Raw genomic sequence first — 24,306 nt, 5'->3', positions numbered from 1 at the left:
ACGGAACAGGTGGCTGCTCCTGCTGGGTGTATTCCTGAAAAATGTATGGCCCTAGGATGAAATTTGAAGTCGCACCACACCAGACGGTGATTTTCGGCAAGTGCAGTGGGATTTACTGAACAGCATGCAGTGCTTCTGAAGCCCATATTGGGCAGTTTTGAGTGTTGATAGTCCCGTCAAGATAAAAATGGGCTTCATCTCCCCAAAGAATGTTCCATGGCCAGGCATCGTCCACTTACATTCTGGCCAAAAACGTTAGAGCAAATGCCATTCGTTTTTCAGGATCATCTCTTTGCAGCTGCTGCTGGTGACTGATCTTATTTGATTAGTTTCCAAAGAATTTTCCACACAGTGGAATATGAAGCATCCAGTTGTCTCGTTACTCCCCGTGCACTGCTACTAGTTCCGGCAGCTGTATCCATGGATTGGTCGACGATAGCTGTTGCAACTTCCTCTGCTACCTGAAGTGAAACAGGCTTTCTTCCTTTTGCAGGCTTAACAACAAAGGACCCAGTTTCCTCAAATTTGTTAATCATCCTTCTAACTGCCGCAGCTGATAAACGTAAGTTCATTCAACTTACATCAGGGTTCCGTAACAACCTTGACATAAGTTCTTACAGCGTCTAAATTCATGCAGAGTGGCTGCTGCATTGCATTCATTAACGTAAAAGAACTTCATAATTAAAGCACGATCAAGATCAAGCAGAGTGAGTAAATTCATGCAGAGTGGCTGCTGCATTGCATTCATTAACGTAAAAGAACTTCATAATTAAAGCACGATCAAGATCAAGCAGAGTGAGACGCATTGTCAACAGTAAACTTACAGAATACGCTTGCAATGTTTGCACTGTGCCTTTATAGCTCTCTACTGCTGGGAAAATTAAATTAACTCAGATTTATGTAAATTTTCTACTCTCTTAGGCATCTTATTTTTTAGTTTGGATTTAAAACTTTAGTGCAATTCAGTTTCTTTGTTTTTTTATTTTTTTTTGCAAAGAGCACAAATAAAAATTTGTAATTTCATCAATGTTTGTCTTAGTTATTTATTTGTTGGTACTTTGTCATGTCTTTCCTCTTGTACACCGCCATAATATTCCTTATTGGCAGATTTTGGAACTAATTTTTTTTTTTCACAGTATCTTTCTCCCCATGCCTTGAATAGTTTACTTACTAATTTTGGTGGCATTCCTCTTATTACAGTATTTAGAGCTACAGAGAGTGCTGAATAGAGATACTTTAATTATGGCCACCCTATATTATCAGGTCATAAATATTTTAGGTGTATATATTTTAAGAGGTAAATTTGCCCTGTAAATGGACTAGTGTTTCTCAACCTTTAGTAGACCATAGAGCAACACAAATTATACCCTAATTTAGGCAGAACACCAGAACAAATATGTATCTTTATTTTATTTTTTTATTTATTTTTACATTTACTATATGTATATATTACATTAATGTAAAAACAGTCAGTATGTGTAAATAAATTATGTAAAAATTTATTCCTCAGCACGGAATGCCAAATGATGAGTACTGATGGATCACTAGTTGAGAAAAACTTAAGACTGTTGTTCAGCATGCATTATCAATTAAACTGGGCCACATTAAAATACAAGGGCTGTGCCAAAAATACCAGCAGTATTACTACTGTTTTGATGCAGAATGGTCAAGATGATATTGTTTGAAGGATATTAGTGCTGATGAATGTGAACCTAAAAGCATTCAAAAAAGACTCTTCCAAAAATGTTTTGATCATTGACAGTGTATGGCCGCAGTGGCATATGATGCAAGAAAGTAAGCTTATAAAGAATCAGCCAAAAAAATAAAAAAGAAGGAAATTGTATTGAAGAATATTAACAAAGTAAATATTTATCACAGAATAAAATCAATTTTTTACTAAATATTTTGATCAAACCTTTTGTATTGCAGCATATAGTATGCTAAATACCTATATGGCAGCATATGCAGTAACTACATCAAAATTAATAGATACTGTAGAAATCCCAGGTGCTCACAACTGGTGATGGTGGGTTCTCTCTCTCTCTCTCTCTCTCTCTCTCTCTTGTTTAGGCATGGTTGTCTTTACCTTCATGCAGTAAGCTGTTCACTTACTTATGGCAGTCTGTTGTCAGCTGGTAATTAAAATGTGTTTTCACATTTTTGTCATGTTTAAACTTATTTAGTTTACCAAACAATGTATGCATGCATTAAATTTTTTTATTTAAAATCAATAAAACCACACATGAATATTTTATCTTCTTAAAATAGCATATGGAAACTCTGTGGTGGGCTGTGCACAAGTTTTCAACTGGCACTGACATTTCAAAGAGGGTAGGGAGTCTGTCAAAAGTGATATGAAATCTAGACAACTATCAACTTGAATGAATAGTTTACATCTGCGTTCACATGTGAAAAAGTCTTTATACCAAGTACTGTATACCAAGTTATAACTAGGAGCTAAATGACTGTGATAACTGAGAAGAAAGTGGAATAGAAACTGTTAAAGCTAACAGCAAAACAAAAAACCAAGGGCTGATAAATTCTGCCAAATTATATTAAAAGAAGGCAGAAGAGGGAAGCAAACTTTTGGCCACAATTATGAGAGCATTGTTGGATTCAAGGTGTGTTCCTGTAGATTGGAGATGTGGAACTATCTCTGCTATTCACAAAGGGGGGGGGGAATCAAAGGGAAAAGTGAATAATTACAAACCTGTAAGCATGACTTCTGTTTCAGGAAAAATAATGGAGTAAATGGTTAAAGAAGTAGTGCAGGATCATCTTGATAGAAATGCATTTATATAGAAATCACTGTGGGGATTTGTTAAGAGGTGATCTTGTCTGACCAATCTGATTAACTAATACAACATGATAACAAAGGGAACTGAATTCCAAAAATAATTTTGACATCATATACTTAGATTTCAGTAAAGATTTTGATACTGTTTCACATGAAAGACTACTATTCAATTTAGAGCTGTGTGGCAATAGGGGAAAATTACTGTTATGGATAAATGCATGGTTGAGTGGCAGAAGGCAGACATTGGTTATAAATGGGCACTGCTTGTCTTGGACTAATGTTATTAGTGGAGTCCTCTCTCAGGATGCAGTGCTAGGCCCTTACTGTTTGCAATGTTTATTAACAAGATTGATGAAGACATATTATGCTTTTCTAAGTTTTTAAGTGATACAAAGGTTGGTAGGGTAGTTAACAATAGGAATCAAGGCATACTACTTACTGCAAAAAGACCTATAAAAATTAGGTAGATGGGCTAAGAAGTGGCAGTTGAGGTTTAACATTGATAAGTGCAAGGTAATGCAATATGGGCAGCAGAAATCCTAGAATAACATACTAAATTGGGTGGTACAACATTCTAGGTGATGGAGATTGAAAGAGACCTAGGCAGTGGTGTGGCATAACTATGCCAATGCATTGGGGCCCACGATTGAAAGGGGGCCCAATGCCCTCCTGCCCGAAACAGAAAAAAAATTTGAGTAAAAATGTAAGTTTTTTAGTTATGTTTATGATAAAATTTACTATGTCTACAAACAAATAATTTTTTTCACACAAAGCATGTTTATTTTTAGCTAGCTGCACAGCACAAGTGAAACTTCAGTGAATAGAGGTGAAATGGTATTAGCATAGCTGCTGCTTCTAGGGCAATTTTTAAGGATTTTTTATTTTTATGAAAACAAATATTTTTGGGGAGCCACACTAACTTTTGCATTGGGGGCCCACTTTTTCTAGTTACAACACTGGACCTAGGGGTATGTACAGTCGTAATATGATGTTCTCTGAGTAGTGCAAACAGGCTGCTAGAGCAGGTAATGGGGTTCTGTTAATGATATACAGGAATCAAGGCATAGTTTGCCAGAAAGTACTAGGAGTTGATTATCCCATTGTATAAGGCAATGACTAAGTCACATCTTGAGTACTGCACACAGGTCTGGAGTCCTCATTTAGGAAGGATGTAGATCTGTAGAAATAAGTGCAGAAAAGAGCAACAAGATAAATCAAGGGCACAAAAGGGTGCTCTTACTATGGACTTCAATTCCACAAATTAGCACTTGGAAACCATGTACGTGCAGAGAGACCTGACTGAAGTGTTTGAAGCTTTAAATGGATCGAATAATCTAAACGTTCATGATATCATTGCTCTTTCTTGGATAACATACATAAGGGACATGAACTTAAATTGAAAAAGGATGGCTGCAGGATAAATGTGTGAAAATTCCTTTCAGCCAGACAGAGAGTAACTGATTGCAGGAACAAAGTTTTATCTGGTCTTGTAGAAGTGTGTGGGTGCCTCCGTAGCCAGGTGGGAAGGAGCAGCAGTACATAGCACACGCTTCTTGATTAGACTGTGGTTTGAGCCCGTCACCACCAAATACGGAGGATGCGGAAAGGTCAGGGAATGACCACCGCATATTCCCGGAGCAATATGGCCTTAGTTGCTAATGCTCCTAAAAACCAAATAACAACTGTAGAAGTATGTAGTTTGAATAAATTTAAGAAAGAATTAGGCAAATTATTAGATGGGATGGACAGATGAGGTGAGTATTTTTTTGTGGTTGATGCTGTATAATCGTACTTACTTGCATCATTTTTCACTACTAATACTAAATGTTGAAATTGTGTCTCAAGTGCAAACTTTGGTACAAAATGATTGAAGCTTAACTGTTTTTGAATTTGGTGAACAAACATGTACTTCCACAGGAATATATATATTTTTTAACATAAGCTTGAACATTAGATGTGTTTCAGCAAATTTTGCTCTTATCATCTATGGTACAATGTAAACCCCATCAGCAAGTCACTTATTTTTTTGAAAGTGTGACTAACGACAAGAAATTTTTGAAATGCATTATGTGAGATGAGAGTTTATGGGTATGAGCCCGAAACCAGACATCAGTCATTCCAGTGGATGACTCTTTCCTCGGACCCAAAGCAATCCTGATTAAATTATGCAGCAAAATGAAGGCCATGTTGCTAACATTATTTGACTGTGAATGTGTTGCCCACCATGAATATGCTCCAGAGGGATAAACAATTATTTAATAAAGTATTATGTGTTGATGTTCTGAGATGTTTTTTTGATGTAGTTCAAAGGTAACAGACTGGAAAAGTGGAACACCAAAGACCGGTTGCATCACAATAGTAATATGCCATATAATTTGTTGCTACTTGTACTGAATTTTTTGGCCAAACACGAAATCTCTGAAGTCCAGTAACTTTTGTATTCATCATATATGGCTCCATGTAGTTTTTTGTTTCCTAGGCTGATTCCTTCCCCCCCCCCCCCCAAGTATGTGCATTTGATAATTTACAGACAATAGATTAAAAAATTACTATAACAGGTTGTTGTTATATTCAAATCACAGAAGACGTCATATCAACTCTTATTATTCAATCTGAATAATAAGAGTTGATCCAAAATTGTAGTCACATAGCAGCATCAGTCAGCTTCAGTGTCATCCCTGGAAATTAAGTTTCACATGTTATGCTTGGTCTGTAGGTTGTGTGATTAAATTTATATTAATATGCATTCCAGAAACTATAAATGATAAAAAGAATTTTTTAAATAACTGAAAATCTTGTTGAAGATAAGTTTTTTTGGCTGATGCTATATAAGCTTGCTTTCTTGCATCATTTTCCATTACTACTACTAAAATTGGGTACATTTTTAAATTTGATCCTTTGGTGTAAGTCCATGTAAAAGCAGATTGCAGAACAATAGAGAAAGTTGTCTCGTCTTAGAATACTATATACAGGCAAATCCAGATTAAGGAGTTTTACTATTTTATGAACAAACTTATCCCCCACTGCCCTTTTTCACTGAGTAAAAATGAGACCTACAACTTTTCAGAAATGCCTTTTATGTGAAAATATGATGCAAATGTATAATATGAAAATCGGATCCTTCTAAAACATAATTCACTTTTATCTCTTGCAAAGAAGAATCAGAATCTGTTTCATGCTATGCTTATATTCAATAATAACAAGATTTCTCAACAAATGCAAATTTCCATGTGAATTACTACTATACACAAATGAACAATATACAATACTGTAATGCTTAAGAAAAATTGTTAACTTGTTTCCAAGTTAAGGAAACACTATACCCATACAGTAAGCAAATGTAGTTTATTGAATTTTTTTGGCAAAGTTACAAAAGCTCTCCACATTATTTTGGATTATGGTCGGCACAGAATTACATTCAAATAGTTTTTAATAAATTGATGTCTTTAAATTATAACATAATATTGAATTAAATTGTTATAAAGTGTCAAGAAAATCCCAATCTATACATATACAGAGTGACCATTTTATTAGATACATTGACCTCATAGCAAGTGGCACCCCTCTAGCCCTCAGAAAAGTCGTCATTAGGTCATGGACTCCACAAGGTGTTGAATGCATTTGGCAGAGACATTGACCCATGTAGACTTAGACTTGTCACATTCTGTAGATGCTGCTGATTGGATGGCAACAGGTTCTTGCCATGAATAGTTAATTCCAGTGATGCTCAGTCAGGTTGAGATTTGGTGACTGAGCAGGCCAGTGAAGTGTGGTAAAGTCATACTCATGCTTTGGATGATATCTGAATAAGTCCATGCTTTTCAACAGGGTAAATTATCTTGTTGGAAGTAACTAACCATTACCAGATAGATTCCACATCTGTGAAAGGTTATTTCTCATCCTGTCTGGTTTCAGCACTATTTGGTGTCCCTTCATAGAGTGAGTATTAAGATCCTCTCATTTGTAATGCTAGAGGTATGTTGCCCAGATGATTAAACTGATATTACAATATGTGGTTTAATGCATATACATCCTTTTATGGGGACGTAATGTGCCTGTTGAAGGGTTAAGAGTTTGCCGGTTTATTTCCTATTTAAATAAGAATTTCTCTCTGGTGCCATTATTAATAATCAGCTGGAGCTATTTGCAAGCAGCATGCGTTCTTTCATTAGCACTAAAAATTGGTTTTGCTTAAATTATTACATTATGAATTTGGGAAATAGCATGATAAATATTATAGACTTTTTTTATCTAAATTAGAAGAAGAAGAAAAAGTCTATATTAGATAACAATTTTGATATCTTGTAATAACTGAGAGCAAAGTGGAAGAGAAATTGTTGAAGTTAAACGTAAGAAAAGCACCTGGGGTGGATGGGATCTATCCAGTTATATTAAAGGAGGCGGCAAAGCAACTAAGCAAACCCTTAGCCATAATTATGAGAGCATCCTTGGACTCAGGGGAGGTTCCCACGGACTGGAGATGTGCAAATGTATCCCCAATTCACAAAGGGGGATCGAAGGGTAATTTCAACCTTAATAATTCCTCACGTGTGAATGTAGATGCAAAATACTCATTCAATTTGTTTGCTATCTGAGCAGGATCATCAACAGTCGAACCATCGATGTCAAGTGGACCAATCAGATTCATCCCCTTCCTTTTAGAGTTATTAGTGGACTAATGTTATTAGTGGAGTCCCACAGGGTTCGGTGTTAGGTCCACTGTTGTTTTGTATATTTATCAATGATATTGATGAAGGTATATCAGGCTTAATGTCGAAGTTTGCAGATGATACAAAGGTTGGCAGGGTTGTTAATGACAGTAATGGCAGTGTGCTACTGCAACAGGATCTAGATAATTTGGGCAGATGGGCTAAGAAGTGGCAACTAAAGTTTAACCTTGACAAATGCAAAGTACTGCATATGGGTAGAAGTAACCCCAGAGAAACGTACCAACTGTGTGGTACTACACTTAAGGTGGTAGAAAATGAAAAAGACCTGGGAGTAATTGTGCAGGCAGATATGAAGTTCTCTGAGCAATGCAGACAGGCTGCCAGGGCAGGTCATGGGTTTTGTCAATGATATATAGGAATTTTGCTAGCAGGGAAAAGGAGGTGATTATCCCTCTGTATAAGGCAATGGTCAGGCCACGCCTTGAGTACTGCGTACAGGTCTGGAGGCCTCATTTTAGGAAGGATGTAGATTTACTTGAGCGTGTACAGAGAAGGGCAACAAGATTGGTGAGGGGAATGAAGGAATCCTCTTACCAAGAGAGGCTTAAGTTCTGCAAATTGCAGTGGCTGGAGACTAGGCACCTGCGCGGTGATCTGATTGAGGTATATAAGGCCTTGAATGGATTGAGCACGCTGAATTCTGATGGGATCCTTCCACTTGTTCAGATTACGAACCTAAGGGGGCATAAATTCAAATTAAGAAAAGACAGATGTAGAATAGATGTGCGGAAATTTGCCTTTAGCCAGCGGGTGGTTAATTGCTGGAACAAATTTCCATCTGTCGTTGTGGAAGTTGATAGGTTGAATAAATTTAAGGAGGAACTGGACAGGCATTTGGAGGGAATGGTGTGATTTTTTTTTTTTTTTTTTTTTGGCTGATGCTGCATAAGCTCATACATTTGCTTTCTTGCATCACATGCCACTACTACTAACAGACTTAATTGAGAAATACCATTGATAAATACTATTTAAAGCTTGCTGAATTTTTTACAAACCCTGTATTTACAGAGTTTGTATAAGATTCAGTAAGCCTTAAATGGTATTTATCTATGTTATTTAACATTAATTATAATTTTCAAAATTATCTGGCTTTTGTAATATATAATAAATTCATAAATTAGACCATGACCTAAAATGATGTGTCCTAGGGATTGTAAAGTGCCAAATGCCATTATGGAAATAGGTGAGCAGATGTCTTCAGAAGTAAAGTTATAATTCCAATAAAGATAATCATGTTTAAAAATACTTATGCAGCAAAAATTAAATTAAATGTTCTTTATAATGAGATCAGAAATGAAATGAGCTCCAGAGAGGTGACCTAGGCACAGAGCTTCATTTAGCTGCCTGATAATTTATTAGTCTCCTAGCTGGGTTACAAAAAAAAAATCATAGCTCCCTGTTGTCAGATTGCTGTGTTACTAGTATATTTTTTCTTGATTTTTATGAATTTTGTGAACTTTTTCCAGAATTTAAAATGTTTAGTTACACATTTAGAATGATTTGGAGTGACAACAATCTCAAATAATTTTAAAAATTCATAAAAAAATCTTAGAAATAAGAAGTCAGCTTTCTTTGTAATTGTATTATTGATTTGTAGCGAGTCCATTGGCAGTTTTTAATGACTTCTGAACTTATGCATATATATTTCATCTCATAGTGCCAATAAAAAATTACCTTCTTATTTTCCCATTAAGCATGTTCTTATTGGGTTAAATAGATCATCTTCTTCTTTGCCTTCCTCTACTCTGTTTGCCGGTGGCACTCGTTCTTTACTATTTTTGCCCACCTTAAGTATTATAATATACTATATTGTATGTAGTATTATATATATTATATAAAATTATTATGTGCTGTAATTATCATATTTTGTAATAGGAAAAAGGAATTCCTATTTAAAGGAAAAAGGAATTCCTGTTTTGCTCTTTCATAAAAAAGGAAGTTATAGCAAAAATAGTTCATGGTTTCGAAATACAGTAAATCCCTTAATTTTTTTTTTTTTTTTTTTTGTTGATTTCTTATTGACTTAAGCAACAGATAAGCTACATTATTATTATTGTTTTCAGCTTTTATTAATTAACTAAGATATTTTAATAAAATTAAGAAATGTTAATTAAAAACACAATTAACATTTTCATATTTTTACTTGTTTTTCTTAGTTTAATTGTTATGTATATTTGGTTGTAAAGCTTATAATTTTTATTTTTACATTTTTATCTAATTTTAGGTAAAATCAGATAATAACTAATTTCACAGCTGGAATGCATTGCCATCCCTCTAATTTATAATCTTATTCATTTAACCGTTTAGTCTGGTGATCTGGTAAGCACATCTGGTGAGTATGGGCTTGGCACACCGAGGGTCCTGAGCTGGATATCATAATTATTCTCTTTCTTGGTGATTCCTTTCTCTCTCTCTCTCTCTCTCTCTCTCTCTCTCTCTCTCTCTCTCTCTCTCTCTCAGGGTAATTCAAATTTTTTTATTATTATTTTTTTTTTTTTTGGCTGGTGCAGCATAAGCCTCAAGCTTCCTTGCACCATATGGCTAAAAATAAATAATAATAATAATTAGTATTTTTACTAAATATTTGAGCAGGCAGAAAATTTGATAGAGTATCATAAATACAGGTTGATGCTAATAGTCATTTTGGAAACTGTCAAATGCTCTGAATGAAGTTTTTTTAAAGATTACCTAAACAATTAACCTTTTGTAGTTCTTAGTAAATTGAAACAAAAAAATATTGAAAATATTGCATCATCATTTAGAGAAAGGATATGATTCCACTCCAAAATTCAAAAAAAGTAAAAAAAAAAAAAAAAAAAATGCAAATGTCATAGAAGTACAGTTGCAATTTGATCCTGTATTTGTTTTTAATAACATGTATGGCTGTCAATCCTGTTTCACACACAGTTATGACATGTTAAAGGCAATACAAACTTTAAAAACTCTGCCTGAGATGGCTAGGCAGTTTATTTATTTCGTATTTCCATTCAAATATTATACATTTGCTGGCCTTGATTCATTCTGAAGTTCTTATGTGCACAAAAGTTCAGGTCAATTTATTTTCAGTGTTTTTGCATCTCACACTGTACCCCTGGTGTGGGCTTCTCATTCTTTTTTTTTTCAAAAAATTAATTTACTTTCTGGAATTTCAGAGCACTCTTGAGCTTGTAAGTTTTTATATCCTGATTTCCTAGATTCTCTAAATACATAAGAAAATATATTCCAGGGTAAACTTACACAAACTGGGTATGCACATTGTGAGATTAAAGTAGTACATTGCCATAAAAATTGCATGGTCCATTATTAACTGTTCTTCTGGTATATCAGTTACAATAGGGGCTCACATCTGGTGAGTATGGGCTTGGCATACCCAGGGTCCTGAGCTGGATATCATCATTCTTCTCTTTCTTGGTGATTCTCTTCTACTTTTGACTCTCTCTCTCTCTCTCTCTCTCTCTCTCTCTCTCTCTCTCTCTCTCTCTCTCTCTCTCTCTCAGGGTAACTCAATTTTTTTTGGCTGGTGCAGCATAAGCCTCAGTCTTCCTTGCACCATATGCTTGCTAATAATAATAATAAAACAGTTAGGTTGAAGTTATAAACTCCCCTGTCTACAGTGTCCAGTTCTTACTTCTAATAGTATAAATTGGTTATGTTTTTCACATGGAAGAGAAGTTATTTAATTCTTCCTTAAATCTGTGATTATTATAATTGTTTCATTTCATTCACTCAAGAAAATTATACAGTACTTGGAGTATTTGATGTATGTATGTGTATTTAATGATTATTTATTTTTTTAAAAATTCCACTGTTTATTGATATACAGTTTCAGTGTTATGGGTGAAGCTATTTTAAAAGGAATAAAATTGCTGACTTAATGAATGTAATTTTTTTTTAAATTCTTTTTTTGTTATTTATCTCTTGTAGGTCAGCTTAGTTGATGTTGAAGGTCTTCAGTGGGTGGACAAAAAACATGATGGAGTGATAGCAATCAGAGTTGGTCAAGAAGGTCAACTGCTTCTTTGGGCAGCAAAAGGACTTGATGACTGGATGTTTGCCTTGAGAGAGGCTGTTAGCCGAAGTAAAGGTCGCAGGGAGGCACTCCGGAAATCTCAGACACTAGTACCTCAACTCTCAGATGGAGGGCTCATTCGAAGGTAAGCATCGGTTTTCTGTTGAATAGTTCATTTGTTAGATTAATGTAAAGTTCTACAGATTGTCCTTCTGCATATATAATCAGTGCACTGTTTTTTTTTTTTTTTTTGTTACAGTGGAACTAAAGCTTTGAGATCAGAACAATCAATAAGTAATTTTGAAATTGTACAATGCATAACATTAGTATAATGTTATTTTACTATATTACAATATATTATAACATTATAATGTTACTAATTCATTACATTAGTATACATGTAAAAAATATTTTTTCAGCTGTTTTATTGAAAAAAAAAAGCGAGTTTGGAAAATTTTGGTGATGCTAATTCCAGATCTTACATTGGTTGCTTTACCACATCAAGTTTTTGTACAAAATCAACAATAAAGAATTCTAATAATAATTATTGGAAAAGGTGTAGTTCTTGCAAAGGCACTGGAGAATTTGCTACATCAAGTAATCAGTGGATTCTTTAATCTATTTCTTTTTAGTTTATTCCTGATGTAAACAAGTCTCATTCCTGAAAGCAGACACCTGATATGCTGCAATAATTATGAAGGATGTGCTTGCCTTAGCTGATTCATTCAGCTAAAAGAAAGCTATTCTAGCATATGAGATATTTTCTTTAAGGAACAAGACCAACTCATACTTGTTCACATTGATAATAAACTAAAAAGAAATAAATTATAGTGAGGATTGAGGAAATATGTGTATGCATGTCAGAGAATGTGGTAATGTACCATGAGCTTTGATTTAATGGTATGACACATTTATTTTGTTGTATGGGTGGTGGTAGTAGTAATCAGTCAACATGCTCATTCTGTCTACCCAGTTTACATTTCATGTATGTTGTTTTTTCATTGAGACTTTTGTGAAACTTTTTAACTTGCTCATAATTTAACTACACCATTGTTCTCAGGGAAGTTGGAAAGATTGCATAAACTCATATTGCAGTCCAGTTTACAAAAAAAGTGTTGTGGTCCAGACCCTGCATGTTGTTGACAAACTTTTTTTTTTGTATTCCTTTACTTCATGATTACTGAAAAAGGTTTTCCAAGCTGCCATTTCTTTCTGAGACTTGTACACAGCAAACTTGTCATCTTTTATTAGCTACATGATCTGTGGTCTGTCAGACTGCAACTCTAAGTACTGATCTTGGGGAATCGTGTGAAAAGGTATTGAAGACAATCTTGATGTAGGGCTTTCATCGAGTGCCTCATTGATCATATTTTTACTTTTACTTCCAGGTGTAAGATTGGTTCTTTTTTTCCCAATGATCAGCTTTATCTTTGCTGTTTCCTCTCAGAAATAGCAAGAGAATTTTTTATTAAGAAAATGATAACTGTGAAGTATGGTTATCATTTTATGATCACCACAAATGATCCATTCGTGATCAGAGTATTTCAGTTTGCCCAAAAAAAAAAAAAAAAAAAAAAAAAACACACAATCTGTGTCATGATAACTGTTTTTTAAATGCATAGTTGACAATTTCTGTTGACCATGAGAATGGTCAACTGAAATTGACCATTATAGAATGTATAGCAAAAAAAACTTCCTTTGGGCTCAGTGAAGAATTTCCATGTTGATAAATTTATTATAAACAGTGCCCCCCCCCTCTCTCTCTCTCTCTCTCTCTCTCTCTCATGAGAGGTTCAGTATTCATCTTGATCACTGCTGCCAGTGACCAAGTGATATTCCATAAAATTATAGCTAGACTTCAGGAGTTTGTTAATCAAAAATTTTATTCAAACATGTGGCCATTCTCATTCATTAGAGAGCTGTGAGCATTTAGAGTTGAAACATGAGTAAAAAGAAATTGCAGTAATTCATAAGCATTTCTGATTTTGTTTAATTAGTTTATAGTAGCTACTTCTTAAAAGTAGGTGACAGTAATTTTTGTTGCACAGCATAATTATAAAATTTTTTAGATGAATTAATATTTAAAACTATTTAAAGAATAGTGGCAGTCATTTTGAATGGTATCTAACTAAAATGTGATCTGTTTATTGTATGATATTATTATAAATATTGGTACCAACAGTCCAAAGCAGGAACACATAACCATAAATGTATTATGACTGTAATTGGCTCATTAACATTGTGTGTGTTCATGAGCCAATTACTGTACCCACCCTGCCTTTTCTTATTACTAAATACATCATTAATTGTCAAACTAATAGAACAAACTTATCTGTGAAACAATCTAAACCTCCCAAATACTTCCGCATTCATTTCACAATTATATGTGGTCTCAGTTCCAATCTTAACAATATCCATTTCAACTTACAATCTGCAAAATTCCATGTACGTTTTGACAGAATCCCAATTATCAGTGGATTCAGCCGCTACTCATCTCAGTTGTCCGAATTATTCAATGTATAATTCCTTTCGCTTCAAAAGGGGCTATTTGTTCATATGTCTGCTCTGATATTCCTTGTCAGAGACAGTAATTTGAAACCTGCTCTTTTTGATCTTCTCTGGCTTAAAATCTCTCTACCACATTCTGTAAAATCATCTGTTGCCTATATCATTCTTCTAACTCCACTAATCACTTGGAACTCTTTGAAACTTGACTTTCTCCAATCCAACTTTCCTAACAGTGAGGTAATTTTCCTTGGTGATTTTAATGTTCACAACTCCAGCTGGCTTCCAGTTTTCTAGTCACACAGGCCCAACCCATCAAGATGCTGAGGCTTTTATAATTACTAATTACCTCGCACAGATTGTTCATTTACTTACTAGAATACCAGGCAATCCTAACCACATAGCCAACATGCTTAATATTTTTCTCACAGACAATACTTCTAAGTACCTGGTTGAGGTGAGCGGTCCTCTAGGCACCTGAGATCACAACTTAGTGATGGCTTCTTCTCCAATGGAGCATTTTCTTGGCATTCAAGAAAGCAAAATGGGATAATCTGCAAGATTTCTTTTCCTTGGTTGGATTACTGTTTCAAATCTTCTGATGTTAATGTTTGCTCAGATCGTGTCAGTGAAATTTTTCTTGAAGGGATAAAATCCTTTATTCCACACTCCACCTTAAAATCTTATCCTTTATCTAAACCTTGCTTTTCCAATAAATGTGCTAAGGCTGTACAAAATAAGAATGTTGCATATGTCAATTGGCTTGTATCCAAACCTCCAGGTTCATATTCTGCACACACAAAGCTTGCAGCAATTGTAAAGCAGTTATTAATCAGTCCAAACTATATTTTGAACAGGCTAAGAATAGAAAACTTGCTTTTTGTCAACATAGTAGTTGAGCAAACCTGTCTCTTGCCAAAGCTACTGGCTGCAACTTTTGCCCTTCTCTATTCCCACCTCTGTCAAAACTGGATGTTTCTATCACCTCTTCAGCAAAAGATATTCTACAGTGAAGAAAAAGTAGGATGCTATCAGGTCAGATAAAGCTGACCTCTTAGCATCCCAATTTTTCTTCTAATTCGTGTATTGACGATCTTGGTAAACCACCTTCTACCATTCCCAGTACACTCCATTCAATGCCTCCTGTGGGCTTCTGTCAAAAGGATATCAGATGAATTTTGAACAGTCTTGATACCAAGAAATCGCCAGATCCTAATAGTATTTCTCCACTTGTTCTCAAAACTTGTGCCCCTGAGTTTACTCCTGTTGTGTCACCTTTTTTCACTTTCTTATTTCACAGCTGTTTTCTCTTCTTCTTTGAAATTTGCTCATATCCAGCCAGTTCCTAAAAAGGGGTGACAAATCCCTTATAATTATTGTCCCATTGCACTTCTACTCTTTCTAAAATAAAGGAGAAATCTATTAATCACCAACTCGTAAAACCGTGTAGTAACCTTCCATCAGATCATGATTGCCAGTATGGATTCCATCAGTGTTGATCCACTGGTGATATACTGGCTTATGTTATCCATCTGTGGACAAATTCAGTGGAAAAGTTTGGTGAAACTCAAGCAGTTCTTGACACTTCAAATGCGTTTGATTGTGTTTGGCATAAAGATCTTCTAAATAAGCTTCCATGTTATGATTTGCCAACTGTATTTTGTATCCAGGTTTTTCTCTGACCGCTCACTGCAGGATGGTAGATGGCTTCTAACGTCTCCACTAATGCAGGTGTTCCCCAAGGTTCAGTTCTTTATCCTGCTCTTTCCTCTTGTATATTAATGACCTTCTTCCATTGACCAGAAATCCTATCCTTTTTGCTGATGATAGCACATTTCATTCTGCCTTCCAGTTTGAGAAACCCTGCCTTGCACAAACGGCCTTCAACTTCTCAAATATCCACTAACAATTCCGTAAATGCTGATCTCCAGGTAATTCTCCAGTGGGGCAAAGATAACTTAGTTGCTTTCATTCCTTCTAAAACTCAGTCCAGTTTATATCTCCCAAAAAAAGGATTCTTCTGCTATGCTTTGGTGACACTTTGATTTCTAGACAAGATCACATATCTCTATTGGGGATTTCCCTGACTTTTAATCTCTCTCTCTTGGCACATTGTTGTACATGTTGGAACTAATGACATTAAGAGTAAGAGATCTGCAGATTTACTCAACAAGTACAGGTCAATTTTAAAAAAAAATCACAAGTTAGGGTTGAATGTGAAAGTGTCTGCAATTCTGCCCAGACACGATAGGCGGGAGTATATGATGAGAGATTGTGCAAGGCTCAAGGGGTAGACTTTTTTTCAGCCTTGTCTGTGCTTGACAGGACAGGCTGCTTCTACAGGGATGGGATACACTTAAATAGAAAGGGTGCAAGAATATTTGCTGATGCTATCGAGGCAGTGTTAGGTGGGTCGGAAAACTGCTAGCGTGGGGGGATACACAGACTAAAAGGTTAACAGTGGCAGCAGGCAGAGGTAAAAGTGATTCTTGCATTGCTTCTATTAGAATGGGCAGCAGACTGGAAAGCAAGGTAATGGAGATTTCCAGGACTGCTGGGAGTCATAGTGGAATAAGTAAATACATGGGCTGTGTTAGGGTGGCTAGGAGCAGGAACAGGTGCATGTATACTTGCATGTACACCAATGCTAGGAATATAATTAATAAATTTGATGAGCTTGAAGTGCTAGTCAAGACAGTGAATTCTAAATGGGAAGCCTTCAGGGACTTAATTTTGGAGGTTACTAGGCTGTTCATTCCATCTAAGAAATACTGTTCAAGGTTTAGGCCTAAATGGATGTCAGATGAATTAATGAGGCTAGTGGCAGAGAAGAAGAATGTATGGGATGCATATAAAGTATCAGGTGACACAGAAGCCTATGGCAGGTATAAACTAGTCTGTAATCAAGTCACAAAGAAGGTTAGGCAGGCGAAGGCAGATTATGAGAAATCTTTGGCAAAGGATGCAAAGAAAAACAGCAAGGACTTCTTTACTTATGTAAACTCTAGAAGGAAAGGGATGAATCAGATTGGACCACTTAACATAGATGGGTTGACTATTGATGATCATGCTCAGGTAATGATAAACTGAATGAGTATTTTGCATCTACATTCACACGAGGAGTTATTCAATGAGGGGAGTGCCAGAAGTTTATCAAACGCTAACAGGGAGCTAAGTGATTTTGTAATAACTGAGAGCAAAGTGGAGGAGAAATTGTTGAAGTTAAACATAAGGAAGGCACCTGGGGTGGATGGGATCTATCCAGTTATATTAAAGGAGGCAGAAAAGGGAGTAAGCAAACCCTTAGCCATAATTATGAGAGCTTCCTTGGACTCAGGGGAGGTCCCCATGGACTGGAGGTGTGCCATTGTATCACCAATTCACAAAGGAGGTTCAAAAGGTGATACAAGTAACTACAGACCTGTTAGTTTAACTTGTGTTCTGGGGAAAATAATGGAATCACTGGTTAAAGGAGCATTGTAGGATCATCTAGACAAGACTGCAGTAACAGTTAAGCCACAGCATGGGTTTGTCAAAGGGAGGTCTTGTCTGACCAATTTGATTGGTTACTATGATGTGGTCACAAAGGAACTGAATGCCAAAAATAATTTTGATATCATATACTTGGATTTCAGGAAAAATTTTGATACTGTTGCACATGGAAGACTGCTGTACAAATTGGAGAGGTATGGCATCAAGGGTAAGCTGCTGCAGTGGATAAAGGGATGGTTGAGTGGGAGACAACAGAGAGTGGTAATCAATGGACACTGCTCTTTGTAGACAAATGTTATTAGTGGAGTTCCCTAGGGTTTGGTGTTGGGCCCATTGTTATTTTGCAAATTTATCAATGATATTGATAAATTTGCAAAAATATCAATGGTTTAATGTCCAAGTTTGCAGATGATACAATGGTTGGCAGGGTTGTTAACGACAGTAATGACAGTATGCTACTTCAACTGGATCTAGATAAGTTGGGAAAATGGGCTGAGAAGTGGCAACTGGAGTTTAGCATTGACAAATGCAAAGTATTGCATATGGGTAGCAATAACCAAAGGGAAACATACCAACTGGGTGGTACTACACTCAGGGAAGTGGAAAGTGAAAAAGACCTGGGGGTAATTGTGCAGCCAAATATGAAGTTTGCTGAGCAGTGCAGATGGGCTGCCAGGGCAGGTCATGGAGTCTTGTCAATGATATATAGGAATTTTGCTAGCAGGGACAGGGAGGTGATAATCCCGTTATACAAGGCAATGGTCAGGCCACACCTAGAGTACTGTGTACAGGTCTGGAGGCCTCATTTTAGGAAGGATGTATAGTTGCTAGAACGAGTACAAAGAAGGGCAACAAGATTGGTGAGGGGAACAAAGGGGTGCTCTTACCAAGAAAGCAAATTGCAGCACCTGGAGAGTAGGCATCTGCGAGGTGATCTGATTGAGGTGTATAAGGCCTTGAATGGGTTGAGTAAGCTGAATGCTGATGGGATGGCACCTCCGTAGCCGGTTGGGCAGGAGCAGCAGTGCGTAGCACACGCTTCTTGATTAGACCCAGGGTTCGAGCCCGTGACCACCAAATACGGAGGATGAGGAAAGGTCAGGGAATGACCACTGCATATCCCCGGAGCAATATGGCCTTAGTTGCTAATGCTCCTAAAAACCAAATAACAAACAACAACAGCTGATGGGATTCTTCGTCTTGCTCAGACTAAGAACCTGAGGGGGCACAGTTTCAAATTGAGGAAAGATAGTTGTAGAATAGATGTGCGGAAATTTGCCTTTAGCCAGCAGGTAGTTGATTGGTGGAACAGGCTTCCATCTTTTGTTGTGGAAGCTAATAGCCTAAATAAATTTAAGGCTGAGCTGGGCAGGCATTTGGAACGAATGGAGGGATGAAAAAATGGGAGGGGTTTTTTTTGGCTGATGCTGTATAAGCTTGCTGTCTTGCATCATATGCCTCTATTAATGGTAATGCTAATAAGCACCTCACAAATATTGGTTCCTCTGCATCTAAAAAACTGGTTTTCTTTTTCACTCTCAGTGTTACTTTTCTTCCAAACAGCTATTCACTCTGTACAAATCTCAAATCCCTCACACCATGGAATATTGTTCACCCATCTTGGGCAGTGCCCCCAAAACCTCTCTCAGGCTTCTAGATTACATTCAGAAGAGGACAGTTAGGTTAATTAATGACTCCTCTCTAACAAAGTCTCTGCCCTCTCTGTACAGAATGTCTCACAGACATTCTGTTTCTGCTGCATGCCTTTTTTATAGATATTTCCATGGGCACTGTTCTTCTGAATTGGCTTCTATAATTCTCTCTCTCTCTCTCTCTCTCTAAACCAGTCCCAACATGTGCTGGAACCAGTTAGCATCCTTTTACTGTCCAACTTCAAGCTCATAGAACCAACTTTTCTTCCTCCATAATTTATTCCTTCAACTTCTGTTTTCTGGAAGACCCTTTCTTCATACATATTTCCTGAAAATTACAATCTGCAGAAATTCAAGTCTACTGTCAACAAGTATCTTCTTTCATCTTCTCAATCTTCAATCCATGTATAGTATTAAATACTGTAGGTTCTAATACCTCTCATCTTTGGGATTTTCATAAAAAAAAAAAAAAAAAAAAAGTTAAAAGATTAATAAAGGCACGCCATTAACTTTAAATCAACAGTTGTATACCAAACTCTATTACAAGACACATCAGAGTTACTTTTGTTAATAACAAAATCTAAACTCACAGCAACATTCAATTAAAGAATAAGGAAACAAAGTGACTTATGCCCTGAATGTATTTGCATTTAAACACACAAACATCAGTCTTTTGCTCTGAGAATGAGTGGAAAGGAAATAATTCTGGCAGAAATTATTTTAAGAGCAGGCAGGCACTGTCAAGCTTTGAATCTCAACAGGCATCAGAATGCGATTGTCTACTTTGAAATCTATGCTCCAAGATTACAAGGCATTTTCATAACAGGAAGCTGATCATCAAACACTTTAAGATGCTTTCCTGACAGGTCACCAATGGGACCGATGAGGAATATTATAATAGAACTGACACATTTCTGATCATCATCTCAGGCTAGATACATGGTAGGATCAGGTTACTTCATCATTGACCCAATACACTTGCAATAATTGAATACTTCCTTTGATACCACAGAGACAACAAACAGGCTACAACTCAGAGTCCATATTGGCACAAAGTAATGGCTTCAACTGAAAATTTGGTATTGCTTCACAACCCAGTAGCAAGTAACAGCAGTGCCGATAGACCTCAAAATATCTAAGAGAATGACAGCATCAGTCAGTTATCAAAACTGTTAATAACAACAAGGCAGTCTATTCCAGATTAGGAACCCTCCTCTTCAGGTGTGTAGGATGAACTGGCTTTTGACATTGGGAAAACTGCTAGTTCTTATACACAGCCAAAGTTCAACTGCACATGCTCATGCTTAGCACTATTCAAAATAGAAGACTATCATCATACAAATGAAAATCTTTTTATTTGTATAATGCTGGTACTCTTTATTTGAGACTGCATTATTTTTTTTCATTGTTTTCCTAAATTCCTTTTTTAAATTGAAGAACAGCAACTTCTTGTATTAACATTTGAAAGAGTAGTATGAGAAACAAAAACAAAAAAAAAAAAAAAACACAATAAGATTTTGTTTTCCTTTCTTTTACTTGCCACAAAATGAAATAAAAAAACAAGCTATTTTCAGTATTTTGATAAAACTTTGAACAAAATGAAACACAAAAGGATATATATTTAAGAGTTGCTATTCAGCTTAATTTTATTTATTTATATGATATTAATTTAATTTATGTTGTTATTTTTAACTCTAAACTCTCTGGAATGTTGAGAAGGCAACTTACATAACTGTAAGTAATAGTGATTCTCAGAGTGCTTAAAAATACTTTTGTTCTCATTTAACATAATTTTTAAATTTTTTAAATTTCACGAAGAGAAGTTAATGTAGCTATTATAGTAAATGTAAAACTTGTTACGTAGTAGTAGGGGCCCCATCCTACCAGTGATTTAAAATAAAATTGGCAGGGAATTCTAAAATGTTGATTGTTCTGCCAAAGTGAAATTAATAAGCTATTATTATTAATTATGTAGAATTTTGTGTTCATCACCTTGCCTCAGTTATCAAAAAAATTTCATTTAGTAATAGTATTTTCATTTATTTGCAGTTTATTAACTCTGTTACTGTTATTGTGTGCTTTTTAGGTATGGTTTGGGATTACAACACACTTTATCAGATAGTCATGTTCAGGCTGCTCTAGTCCATTCAGGTTCTAGTATGGAGTTAAGAAGTGGGTTAGGGCATGTAATGAGGTCATTAGGAGAAAGGTATCTCACCCCATGCCTAAGGGAGAGAGCAAAACGAATGTCTGGTAAGAAAATATTGATGTCTATTCTAAAATTTGTACAAGCTATGGTCACAAGTTATTCTGAGTAATTTTGTACTGAGTAATATTAGGTGGCAATGTCAACTACTTATTATGGATCTTTATCATTACATAGAACCATTGTCACTGGCATTGGATTATAATAGGCATTAGACATGAAATGTCTAAAGCCTATTTGAGAGGTCATCTGTACGTTATGATGATTTGCCATTTGTATAACACTTATTTGGAGAAGTCTGCATTCGAATCCAGATAGAGGCCTTTAGAGGCCCCTTCATTCAGTGCTGTAGTTAATCTGAGTTATTCTGGATTTTTCAGTCACCACAGCATCCGTAATGGCCTAGGAGCATACACTTGTATAGGTATAAATAACATAATATATAATAAAATGCTGATATGGCATAAAAGCAGCAAACAGTAACTATATGAGAGGAATGGCTATTTGTGTTTCTTACGCATAGCGAAGTACAGTAAAATTGTCAAGTTAATTTTATTCATATTTGGTAAATATTTGTATAGCAAAATAGGTAAAAAAAAATAGTTTGATGTACATTTATGTTTATCAGATGTTATACATGAATTATATACATTATAAAAATGCCTTAACACTTTCACTGTGCACACTACCATCTGGCTGCTTGTACTTTTTATATAATTGCATTTAACGTGGCAATATCAATTCTGTCATGATTAGGTATGGTTATCACTGTGTTAGCTACTAGTTAAAAGTACAGAAAGTGATTTATCATTTTCATTTATGAATTTTATTTTTTTTACATTATTTATTATGTTTATCAGTAAAAAACTGGATATTATAAGCCATAAAATTTTAAAAACTTAAGAGATGTGGGAAAAAGAAAAATTGGTAATGAAGAAATGGTAGACATGTATGGATAGGGTAGCAATACAATTATAAACTCTCAAATTTGGCATGAAAAGGCAATTACCAAATGGTAGTTTCAAATTTATCACTGTCTTTTTACTGATGCTGTTATGCACTTTCTATAATTGTAATTTGTATAGGTGTTTTGAATTGGCAGTTGTTGAATGTAATTGTTATTGTTTTGTGAGATTTTTCTTTAACTCATGAAACTGAAAAAAAGGGGAAATTTTCCAATGCATGATATGGCATTAGGATCAACTTTACAATGCCAGTATGTGTTCTATGATATACTGCAAAGCACTGCTCAGTATCTTAGATATGCTTATGCTCAACAGTATAATGTTGATTGAAAATTTATATGCACATACAACAAAGAAATATTAATAAACCAGTTAATTAAAACATGATTGCTTTTCTTTGAAGAAGCTGGACAATGGCATCTATTTTTCAGATCATGATATTTGTTGCTGTGGTTTGCCTCCTCTTTAGCAGTGAAAGTTCAGCTGACATTGCCTCGTAGCTATTCAAATAACAGGTGACAATTTAAAATGTCGCTGTTTATTCAATATGAGTCAATGCATTTCTACTATTACTATTTTTACTCATTGTTATAACAGCAGTTACTTGAAAATCAAATGTTCCTTTTGCTGTTTTCGGTTTTTTTTTAAATACCTGCACAAGATTTTTGTTTTATACTTGAGATCATATGGCACTCTACTGAAACTTAAGATAAGCTGAAGTATTAGTGCAAAGTGGAATAAGCCTGTGTTATTTTATTAGTATCAGTAGTGGCAAATAATGCAAGAAAGCAAGCTTATACAGCATCAGCCAAAAAAAGAGGAAAACCTCCCACATTACCTGTTCATTTTCTCCAACAGTTTGTCTAGTGTTTCCTTGAATTTATTCAGCCTACTGACATTCACAATAACCGATGGAAGTTTCTTCCAACAATCAACTACTGCTGGCTGAAAGCAAACTTCTGCACATATATCCTGTAACAATCCTTCCTCAATTTGAATTTATGCCCCATGTCTATAGTCTGAGCAAGAGAAAGAATGCCATCAGCATTGAGCTTGTTCAATCCATTCAAAACCTTAATCTCAATCAGATCACCTTACAGGTGCCTAGTCTCCAGATGTTGCAAATTTGCTGAACTGAAGCTTTGATTGGTAAGAGCACCCTTTTGTTTTGCGTCACTAATCTTGTTGCCCTTCTCTTCAACCATTCCATCAGATTCACGTCTTTTCTAAAATGTGGCTTCCAGACCTGTATGTAGCCTAATGTACTCAAGATGCAGCCCAACCTAGTTTGCAATGTTAGTTTTATGTATTTCCACACATTCCTTTTGCAGTAGGAAAATTTAGGTGCTGAATCACATAATCAAATTAAAACAATGGTATAATCACTTCCTTAACTCTGCTATCAAGGTTCCTGTATATCATAGACAACATCTCACAAGTTGTCCTGGCAGCCTGTCTGCATTGCTCAGAGAACTTCATAGCTGACAGCACAGTTACCACCCCAGGTCATTTTCATTTTCCACTAATCTGAGTGTAGTACCACACAGTTGGTGTGTTAATCTGGGATTACTACTACCCATATCGGCCAAAAAATATTACCTAAATTTAATGGAATAAAATCTTCTGTACCAGGAATTCTAGAATTACAGTGACCAAACTATTACAAGACCAAAAAAGTTATATCATATTCATTTTGGTGATCTTAGGCGTCTCGTGATTCCTTGAACAGTTACGTATTTTAGAAGACTGCCATACCTGAGAATTTGTGTGGGTGATAGACAAAATCCATTTGTCAAAAGTTACCATTATTTTGTTTTATATATGATTTATTTTATTGTAAATATAGCGATATGTTTTTTAGTATATTTTTTGAATATTAATAGTTTTTTTTTAATAGTCAGCATTTGGTCAGTGTTGTCAGTGGTGAATGTAATCCTAGAATTTCAAGCA

General features: G+C 35.5%; 1 protein-coding gene across 3 annotated transcripts in view; it reads left to right on the top strand.

Annotated features, from left to right (window-relative positions):
- Nucleotides 1–24,306, top strand: part of LOC150077822 (uncharacterized) — a 179,490-nt gene that overhangs the window by 152,703 nt on the left and 2,481 nt on the right. For all 3 annotated transcript variants that reach the window (XM_090385473.1, XM_090385474.1, XM_090385472.1), the window contains exons 3-4: nucleotides 11,452–11,681; nucleotides 21,272–21,438. In XM_090385473.1, the coding sequence (XP_090241599.1) occupies nucleotides 11,452–11,681; nucleotides 21,272–21,438 (397 nt within the window). The remainder of the gene's footprint in view (nucleotides 1–11,451; nucleotides 11,682–21,271; nucleotides 21,439–24,306) is intronic.

The sequence above is a fragment of the Mastigoproctus giganteus genome, chromosome 11 (assembly GCF_048544385.1).
Source record: "Mastigoproctus giganteus isolate SK-2022 chromosome 11, ASM4854438v1, whole genome shotgun sequence".
NCBI lineage: Eukaryota > Metazoa > Arthropoda > Arachnida > Uropygi > Thelyphonidae > Mastigoproctus > Mastigoproctus giganteus.
Note: the sequence above shows the minus strand (reverse complement) of the source record. Positions and strands in the feature narration are given on the sequence as shown.